Genomic DNA, 10,206 nt, shown 5'->3' with positions numbered 1-10,206 from the left:
GAGGGAATTCCCTGGCAGTCCAGTGGTTAGGGCTCAAAGCTTTCACTGCCAAGGGCGTGGGTTCAATCCCTGGTTAGGGAACTAAGATCCCGCAAGCTGCGCCACGCAGGGAAAAAAAAAAAAAGAAAAAATTTACAAGGAGGTTAATATACAGGAGAAGCATTCAGATATAGAGCACATTTGATATTTACTTTCACATAATCTCACAAAGTGTCCAATTTTGTGTTGTTTGATTGTATGGTATTGCTTTCATCTCATTCAGACTCAGATTCAGGCTACCGAAAACTCCCCTCAAAAGTCCACATAAGCCACTGTCAAACCTACTCATACTGTTTTTCTTTTTTAAACTTCTTTAATGATGCACTATCCATCCAATGGTCAGCCTACCATCCAACAAACACCAGCCTCCCAAATATTCCCTGAATCTGCCTCCACTAGTTCAGACCTCCGTCAGTTGCAGCCTGGAACCTTGAAATAGCTTCAGAGCTGGTCACCCTACCTTTAGTTTGGTCTCCACTCAAACCCATCTTTCACATTGCCATCAGAATTTTATCTGAATTGCAGATATGCTTGAGCCAGTCGCTCAAGACCCTGCTTCAAATTTTAGTTCACAGCCTTTTACTTGGCCTGCCAAATCTTTCAAAACTAGACCCCTGCTTACTTCTTCACCCTCATCCTCAGCCACTCATGTTTTGACATCCTTCAATCCAACAAATGTAAACTTTCTGCTCTGGTCCCTCAGTCTGAAATGTATCAACACTCAGCTCTCCCCAACACCTCCCTTTCTTTATGCTTTTGTAGCATCCTGTAGGTAGCTCCATCTGAACATCTGCCACTTTGTTTGGAATAGTCAGTTTATATACTCTTCTTCTTAAGTAGTCTATCAGTTCCTAAAGAGCAAGAATATGTATCTCAGGACTTCCCTGGTGGTCCAGTGGTTAAGAATCCACCTTCCAATGCAGGGGACGTGGGTTCGATCTCTGGTCAGGGAACTAAGGTCCCACATGCCACGGGGCAACTAACCCGGAGCACCACAACTACTGAGCCCGCATACTCTGGAGCCTGCGAGCCACAACTAGAGAGAAGCCTGCATGACGCAACGAAGATCCCGCATGCCTGCAACTAAGACTAACAACTAAGACGCAGCCAAATAAAAAAAAAAAAAAAAAGAATCTGTACCTCAGATCTGAATTCCCAGTGTTTACCATGCATCTGGTATACAGCTAGATGCTTGCTCTACTAGGAGCTTGTTCCTGTTAATTGCTTTCCACCCAAACATTAAAAAAATAAAAACAAAAGCCTGCCCTTTATCAAGCTTACTGTGAACTATTTATTACAACCAATCTTTTACATTTGCTCCCTTTATTTTTTCTTTTCTTTTTTTTGGCTGCGTTGGGTCTTCGTTGCTGCACGCTCACTTTCTCTAGTTGCGGCGATCAGGCGCTACTCTTCATTGCGATGCGCAGGCTTCTCACTGTGGTGGTTTCTCTTGTTGTGGAGCTCTAGGAGCACAGGCTTCAGTAGTTGTGGCACACAGGCTCAGTAGTTGTGGCTCGCGGGCTCTAGAGCGCAGGCTCAGTAGTGTGGCGCACGGGCTTAGTTGCTCCGTGGCACGTGGGATCTTCCTGGACCAGGGCTCAAACGCATGTCCCCTGCATTGGCAGGCGGATTCTTAACCACTGCGCCACCAGGGAAGCCCAGAAGCCTCCCTTTTTTAAAAGAAACTTTAGGTTCTTGGGTCCAGCTATCTGGTAGAATCCTAGCTGATGTACTCACCTCTGACTTCCTGCCAAATCACATGGCTTTTCACAGTTCCTTATTCTCCTTGCAGCTTTTGACTGCTGCCCATTTTCTCCTTAAACCACCTTCTATGACTTCACACCACTGCCAAGATTGCCCTTGAGGATCTGTTTCAGATTCCTCATTGCCTTGAGTCATTTAACCTACCCACCATCACCATAAATATATTCCCTTGTACAATTTTGGGTTGTCTTGCTATGTGTTAGCAATTAACAAAAAATCTTATCCCATGAAATACCGCTGTAGAAGCAAGAATTTCTTTAAAAAAATAAATTCTTCAAATTTAATACCACTGTAGGTTAATTAAGATGCAAGTTTCTCCACTAATCCCCTAGGTCTGGCATAGACTGAGTAAACCAGCCTTTTCTCTCATCCCTTCAGACTTCATTACTAATATACCTTTCTTTTTTATTTGTTTGCTCATACCAAAAGGGTTTTTTTCTTCTTATTGTCGTTTATTAATTTTCAAGCATTGCTGTCCTCTCCCTGATTCCCTACTTCCCTCTATATTTCCAAGAGTCCCTAGGGAAAGTGGGTGGAGGAGGGAGCCAATATGTGGGGCTGTGGCCTTGTAGCTCAGTTAGCCTCAAATTTATTTTTAAATTTACTCAAGATTATCTGAGGACATATATATGTATATATTAGTGCCAAAATATGTGCGTGCGCGGGTTCACACCTTTTCAAGGGCCATTAGGTTCTCGTGAAAACATGGGGTGAGGATGGGAGGGTCAAACACATTTCTTACGACGATACTTGGAGCGTAGCCAGCCTCAGGAGCGCAGATGGTATTACAGAAAGTTGTGCGTAGCGGTGGAAAGCCCGGGAGTCTCCTCCGTGACCTTGGCCAAGTCACAGAAACTTTGGGTTTATTCCCTGTAAAATGGGGATAACCGTACTGGCTTATCGAAAGAGTAAACGAAATAATGTAAGTAAAAGTACTCTGAGAAAAATAATGCTGGTTTCTTTGAACGGGGATCCCAAGCAGCTGGATTCCCATCCGTCGGTATTTCGCTCTTCCCCGCAGTCCAAGAGCTACCTCTCTGGAAGCCTGAGGCGCGGGCCTCGGCTCGTCTCCATGGCAACGTCTCCGGCATCCCGAGCCCCGCCCCCCCCACCCGCCGCGAGGACCGGAAGCAGCGTCCTGTTGGGCGCTTCCCCGGCTTCTCCCCCAAAACGCGGGGTCGTCCTTCCTAGGCCGGAGGTGAGAGTTGAGGTCTCTTCGCTCTGCTAGGTCTCTGGGAGAAGCGACCGGCACACGGGGGGATGGGGAAGGGATGGCCGCCGGCCTGGGGCCACCTCACGGGAGCCCCACCACCACTACTAGCACGCGCCCGCGCACCCCCTCTTCATACCCCTCCCCGCCCCCACCCCGGCTACCTCTTCCTCACGCCCCCGGCGCTTCCCCGCGGCCTCCACCTCGTCCCCGCACCTCCTGGCCTCTTACAACGTGTGCGTGCACCCCCTCTCCTTGTCCGGGTACCCTGCGGCGCCTGACCCCCGCCCCCGAAGCCGACCTCCTCCCATCACCCTCCGCGCGCTTACCTGACCTCCCGCGCACCCTCCCCCCGCGCCCATTCTCCTCGTGTGGTCTCGCGGAGTCGGGTCCCCGTCCGGGAGCGGCGCCGTGTGGTGGAGGAAGGTGTCCCGGGACCGTCGGGAGCAGGCTCAGCAGAGGAGGTATTTCCAAGGGAGAGTCGATCCCCTTGGGAAAGACCCCCGGATCTGGGACTCTGGGCGAAACCTCTCCTCCAGGGACCGGGTTCGATACGGACCCTCGCGCGGTGTTGGGGGTTTGGTCTCTTGCGTGGAACTGAGAGCAATTGTGGACCCGGCACAGACTCCGCTCCTGGTGCGGGAGACGCAAAGTGCGTCCCGGTGGCCACTCCTGCGACTTCCAGAGGATGCTTTAGCTTAGGGGCCCTCTGTGTAACTCCCTTAGACGGCTCCAGACACGTGGCCTCAAACCCCACCTGTCGCTCCGGTCTCGATCCCAGATTCGGCTCAGGATCACATGGGTCTGCTGCCTTTCTTTGCGCTGGGACCCCGGCCACCGGCTCTGGACCGCGCAGCACCGTAGAAGGTGTGGATGGCCTGAACTCAGACCCCAGCCCTGCTCCTTTGCCTTTGGTCTCGTTACCTGAGCTTGCCCTGGCGGGTTCCTCAACGTGGGGATGAAAAGAACCTTACAGGGCTTTTGTGGGGATTTAAATGAGTTTATATTTATTAAGATCCCTAAACGAGTGCTTAGCACATAGTAAATTCTCTGCGTTTCAGTTGTGGAGCACTGTATAAAGTTGTGTCATTTATTTGGTAACCTTGTCTTTCCCGGGCTAGAATATAAGCTTTATGCAGCCGCAGGCTTTGTTCGGGTCACCGCCATATCTTCAGTGCCTAGAAGAGTTCTCGGTGAAGTGGGGAAAAAAATGGTAGAGAGGAAAAATAGGGGCACATATAACAGTTTAAATTAGCTGTCAGTTACTAGTGATACATATACTAAAATGCTACTAAGGAAAACGTCTTCCCACCCCCTTCCTGCTAACAAGCTAGCGATACTTGGAGAAATTGTTGCCCCCATACATCACTATGTTGCTGGTGACACTGTGATTTGATACAGCGTTTTCTATAATCTATTTGATAATACATAGCAAGATATTTGTCCCTTTTGCTTTGACCCCAGTAAGTCAAGTCCTTGGGACATCTTTGAAGGAAATAATTTGAAAGGAGAAAAATAGTATATTTTCTGAAAATGTGCTTCCTAGCATTGTTTATAATAGTAAAAATTAGAAACAGCCTAAATATTCTACAGTAAAGAGATAATTAAGTAAATAATATGGATGTCACAGATGAGCAGTAGACATGGACATGAAAAAATGGAAATACATTAAGATGGAGGAATATGCTTTTTTCTTTTGAATGGTCCCTTTAATGCCAAAGTAATATTGTTTTAAAAATTAGTAAGCATCGAAAAAAAAATCTATGCAAAAGTACTTCTCTCGTGAGACTGTTCCTTAGAGCTCCTTGCAGCAGTCTAGAAAAAATTAACTGGCTCTTCGAGGCTGACCCAGAGTCATAACTTTCCTCAGCCTTCCCTTATTTCTGTTCTCCAGGAGCTCCTCTGCAACACTAGCTGAACTCTTATTGTGATATTTAGTCAGCCTCACGTGCATGATTTTCAGAATAAATTGCAAATTACTCATGTATATAAATTAATGCCTCTGAGCTCTTTGATTCTCTTAGAGAAGGAAGTGTTCTTTGAAAGCATGGTTTATGTTAAGATTAAGGGCAGCACTTTCTGTACAGTCTTTATGTTTCTAATCTTAGTTGTATCCTTCTAAGAAGCATTTGTCTCTGTCTTGTTTCCACTTGTCTCTTTAATCATATTTAGGAGTGTCCATAAGGAGAGTTTCACCTTCTTGAAGATTAAAGCCCAGCAGTTCTGAGCTATTCCTAGTCCAAATGTCTGCAAAATTGAGAGAGACATCAAAACTCCTTCCACAAACTTCAGGGGACCCTGACTGCATTCTGGTAATGAAGGTGGAAGAGGGAGGGCAGGCCTCTAATATGGTCTCCAGCCGCCACTGGAGCAGCTACTACAGCTCAGAGACCTACCGCCAGCGGTTCAGGCAGTTTGACTACCAAGAGTCATCTGGGCCCCGGGAGGCTCTGAGCCGGCTCCGCGAGCTGTGCTGTCAGTGGCTGAGGCCAGAGGTGCATAGCAAGGAGCAGATCCTGGAGCTGCTGGTGCTGGAGCAGTTCCTGGCCATGTTGCCTGAGGAGCTGCAGGCCTGGTTTGAAGAGAACCGACCAGAGAGTGGAGAGGAAGCCGTGGTGATGCTGGAGGAGCTGGAGAAAGAGCATGACAGGGCGGCTGAACAGGTGAGAAGGGGCTGTGGGCATGAGGGACAAGGCTGAGTCAGGAGCTCTGGCACATCACTGGGGTTAGAGCTCCCAAATTGTACTCCCACTCAGCACAACTAAATGTAGAGTGTGGTGAGTGGACTCCCAGCTGTGCCAGAAAACAGAATGCGCCTCTGCCTTTTTCCTCCCTTTTCCTGTGTCCCAGGATAGTTTCTTCTCTGTTATTTTATCTTCAAGTTCCAACCTGATTCCCTTCTTCAGCCTCAGTTAGTACCAAACTGTTTCTAGGTCTCTCTTGGACGAAATGAGGACATGCTTGCAAAGAAGCTATCAACTTGTGAAATCACTCAGGAGACACCACGTAGCCAGCTTAAGCCCACAAAAAAGCAACTGCAGTGGGCATCGAAGGAGCATCACACCTTAAGACAAAATGGTGAGGGGCAGGGTTCAGGTCATGGTTGGGGGGTGGGAAGGTGGCCTCTCAGCCCACCCATCACACACATCTAGGCTGCTTTCTGTAAGAGGTCTCCAATCTCCCCTCCTGCCTCCTGTTCCTGTGGGAACTTCCACCATTATATATCCTGCCAGTGCACTTTCTCAGTATTTTGTCCTCATTTCCTTCTCAGAGATTCTTATAATATCGTTCAGATTTTTGAATCCTTGACATCATCTCCATCCGGATTTTCAAACCTTTTTTTAAGCAGCATGGCCCTCTTCTCAATGAAATTTTATGCGGAGTTGCAATATATTAAACAGATGAAAACACAGCTACTCTGACTAAAGCAGGAACAAGCAGTGTCGTCCCACCTCTTCCGCCATCAGGCAGTCCCTGAGGCCCTTTTGAGGGACCCCCAAGGTCACGGTCTAAAGACTGATTCATTTATTTTTATAACTTTTGTTTATTGATACTCTTGTACTAAATCTTGCTTATTGCTACCCACTACCACATTTAATTCCTCTCCTTCAGTTGCTCCTCTGCTTCTCCAATAATTCCTCATCTTAGGCCCTTTCTTTTCTTCCAGACTTTCCTCAGTTTCTAATGTATCTTTTTACCCCTACCCACCATTCTACCTTTTGCACAGAGCTTTTCATCTTTTTTTTTTTTAGAGCTTTTCATGTTTATAGTTGCCCACCTCATCAGTATATAAATCTCTTTCACCTTTTGATCTTCTCAGTGTTTTCTGCCTTACCCTCTCCATCCTCCACATTGTGATGCTATATTTCAAACATGCCAGCTAAAAAATAGTCTATATATATTTCATTTGGATCATTCTATTTCGTTTTCCTTCCTTCTGGACAGAGAACTGGTTACATTTGCTTTTCCATGTATTATTTCAGATAGAGACACCGGAACTATAAATGTGAAATCAGCTTCAAGGCGAAAGACTTCTTCAGGCAAAGAACTGCATCACAAAGTTTCTAACACTCTTCAAATGAATGCTTCCCAGAGTTTCACATTTAGAGGAACCTGTGAACAAGATAGAAAGTTTGAAAGAAGACAGGGAAACCGTACTCGAAAAAAACAACACAAGTGTAATGAATGTGGGAAAGTCTTTACTCAGAGCTCAGCCCTTAATCTACATCAGAGGATCCACAGTGGAGAGAAACCTTATACATGTGACGTGTGTGCAAAGGCTTTCAGCCGAAGTGCAATCCTGATTCAACATCGAAGAACCCACACTGGGGAGAAACCCTTCAAATGTCATGATTGTGGGAAAGCCTTTAGTCAGAGCTCGAATCTTTTCAGACATAGGAAAAAACATACTAGAGAGAAAGTCCCATCAGTGCTGTGAGGGAGTCAAACCATTTATTGAGAACTTTTTCAACAGGGGAGCAGACACAAGGCACCAATACTCCTTTAGCATAAATCGGTAGTTTCAGTGGGCACCAATTTCCTTTGAAAGGTTGTAAAAGCCACAGGAGAGAATGTAGAATATTTTCTGTCAGCATTGTTTGCTTTTCTGTACAGTGTCAGTTCAGACGATTGAGATTCTAAAGCTTAAATCGGATTTCCATCCCTAGTGCAACTCTTGAAAAGATACTCTCAGACATGTTCTACTGTTTCCATTATTAACACAAATAATGAACTAGTATGTTCCTTTTTAGACAAGTACATTTTCCCTGTTGAGAAGGAGTGTGTGAGTTAGTATATAAGTGGGTATTCTCCATTTCATTATTTGCACATTGGAGTTACTAGACCAAAGATTAAATCAGTTTTTTAAAAAAATTTCCTGGAAATTCTCTGGCAGTCCAGTGGTTAGGACTCCACACTTTCACTGCTGCAGGCCTGGATTCAGTCCCTCATCAGGGAACTAATATCCTCCAAGTCACGTGGCGTGGCCAAAAATAATAATAATAAAATATAATAAATTTCCTGTTTTATTTTCTGTTACCAGATTCAAAATATGAGAATAAGATTGAGGAGACCCAAAAGAATATGTACCTCAAGACCTAAGCTGAAATGTCCAGGGTCATTGTTAGGAAGCAGGTGAGTAAAGGGACTTTACTCGTCTCTTACAAAAACCTGAGAACCTACATACTGTTTTGTTTCAATTTTTAAAATTGAGGTTTAGTTGATGTATAATATCATCTATACATACTGTTGATGATACTAAGTAATTTCCTGTGTAGGAAAAAAAAATTATCTCCTTTACAATTTATATTGGAAATATCTCAGTGAAAGCATTAAGATTTGCTCTACGTGTCTTTAGGAAGTGGCCTAAATATGATGAGTGTTCTAATAATGAACAGTTATCTGTGGGTGCTTATATAAAGTTGATGATCACCTTAACATAAAGTAATAAGGAAGATGAAGAAAAGACTGTCCAAATGAGACTGATGTTACCTGGTAAGTGCAGCACATAATGGAGAACTGTACTTACCTGGAAATGGGAACCCTTAACAGCTGGTGACTATCCTTCAGAGTTCTTCATGGCCTCTGTTCTGGCATAAATCATCTGTGAACATGTTTCAGGCATCCCAGGACAACCTTTTCAGGGTCTTATGCATTCTTAGTAAATGAGTTTCTAGACAATTTATCATGATGTTAAGACCTTGGATTTTGATACTCTTGTGCAAATGAGAAAATCACTAAAGTTCAATTTAAAGAGTCCATTGAGTTTAACCCACATTTAATTCAATCAGATTCTCTTGTTTAAAAAGTAAATGACTGGTATTTTTTTTAAGTATTCTGACAATATATAACATAATGTCCCCCTTTCCAGGGATTCTTAATAAAACTCTGTATGTATTACAAGAATACATGGATTGTCGTGTCTCCCATGGTGCCACCGTTACCCAATATGGAGGCAACCATGAGAAATGAAAGTCCTTAGAAGGAGAAGGGAGGATAGGCCTCATGGTGAACTTTGTACCTCATGAAGGGTAAACATTTCATTATCAGAAAATCCAGTCATATCTAGTGCTTGGAGTAACTCCTGAGACAAATGTGGGATTACATGCTCTGCTTAGTTGGAATATTGATAAATATTAGATTAGTAAGGGGAGAGGAGAATACAAATTTTAATTTTAGAATTTTCTGATAGTGATTATACTTTGTAGCTCTAGTAAATATGAATAAGTATTGAGTTTTGTACATTTTCATTTATTAAAAATGTAGGAGTCTTTTTATTGGGGTCTCATTCTTTTTGTAATTAAAGAGAGGAACAAGCCATCTGTTAAAGCAGCAAATGCCTCAAAAGATACATGTATTGTGAATTACTGCTTAATCATGGAAAGAGTTTTTTGGGTACTATGTGAATAAAATGACAGAATCTAAATCAAGTATTCTGAGGGAAGCGTCTTTCTTCACTTGCTTCTGCCATAAACTTTGCAAGATTACATTGTCTTCAGTGTGAATAATCTGAACTTCTCCACCAGACAGTGATGTGAATCATATCATCTTAGAATAACAAATCTTTAAAGGGTGTCGCTGAGTACTCTAAGTTATCTTGCACTTACACAGGTCTCCTAATAAGTAGAAGGTGCTAGTTTATCTAACTGGAGAATTAATGTGACTTGGTATAACCTTGATAAAATTAGCATATTAGCACCCCATCAAACTCATTAATTTCCACAGATAGTAAATACTCCAAAATGAAATTGGTGTTTTTTAAATGAATTTCACTTCATCTGAGCCTTTATTATTATCTCTAATCCTATGTTCCCTCTTTTTCTCCCATTCTCTTCAGAGACCAGGTCAGATGTTTGTCACTGTCCTTGAAACTTCCTGTATCAGGAATGCTTCTGGATACAAAATCCACCTTTGGTGGCTTAAACAAATTAGACTTTGCAACCAGAAATCTGGAGGCGAGTTGCTGCTGGCTGTCAATCGGCAGCTGAACAATGACTTGTCTGGCTGCTGTCTCTGCACTTCTTTGGGCCTTTCCTTCATACTTATTTTCTCAGATATGCAAGAGAGCTGTCTCAGCTCTGGGAATGGCATTTGGGGTCAAGTAAGAGAGGAAGAGGGACTCCAGCCATGGCCATGTCCTCTACTAGGAAAAGGGAAAGCTTTCCAAGAAACCCTAGCAAAATTCTGCTTATGTT

General features: G+C 44.0%; 1 protein-coding gene across 3 annotated transcripts; it reads left to right on the top strand.

The window, feature by feature from the left end:
* Positions 1–2,907: 2,907 nt before the first annotated feature.
* LOC109549193 (zinc finger protein 396-like) lies at positions 2,908–9,441 on the top strand. 3 transcript variants are annotated; one of them, XM_073790653.1, is made up of 5 exons: positions 3,099–3,477; positions 5,186–5,676; positions 5,947–6,091; positions 6,997–7,338; positions 8,052–9,441. In XM_073790653.1, exons 2-5 carry the CDS (start codon positions 5,257–5,259, stop codon positions 8,111–8,113), a joined length of 969 nt encoding a protein of 322 aa, XP_073646754.1. In that variant the 5' UTR covers positions 3,099–3,477; positions 5,186–5,256; the 3' UTR covers positions 8,114–9,441. The 3 variants fall into 3 exon arrangements, with proteins under 3 accessions (XP_033693551.1, XP_073646754.1, XP_073646753.1); XM_033837660.2 differs by lacking the exon at positions 3,099–3,477 and adding an exon at positions 2,908–3,001 and having other exon boundaries at positions 6,997–9,441; XM_073790652.1 differs by having other exon boundaries at positions 3,176–3,477; positions 6,997–9,441.
* The last annotated feature ends 765 nt before the right edge of the window (positions 9,442–10,206 follow it).

The sequence above is a fragment of the Tursiops truncatus genome, chromosome 13 (genome assembly GCF_011762595.2).
Source record: "Tursiops truncatus isolate mTurTru1 chromosome 13, mTurTru1.mat.Y, whole genome shotgun sequence".
NCBI lineage: Eukaryota > Metazoa > Chordata > Mammalia > Artiodactyla > Delphinidae > Tursiops > Tursiops truncatus.
Note: the sequence above shows the minus strand (reverse complement) of the source record. Positions and strands in the feature narration are given on the sequence as shown.

Coding starts and splice junctions, on each gene's coding strand:
- LOC109549193 (XM_033837660.2), top strand. CDS start 5,257: ATGTCTGCAAAATTGAGAGAGACATCAAAACTCCTTCCACAAACTTCA. Junction 5,677..5,946: donor ATGACAGGGCGGCTGAACAG/GTGAGAAGGGGC, acceptor AACTGTTTCTAG/GTCTCTCTTGGACGAAATGA. Junction 6,092..6,996: donor TCACACCTTAAGACAAAATG/GTGAGGGGCAGG, acceptor GTATTATTTCAG/ATAGAGACACCGGAACTATA.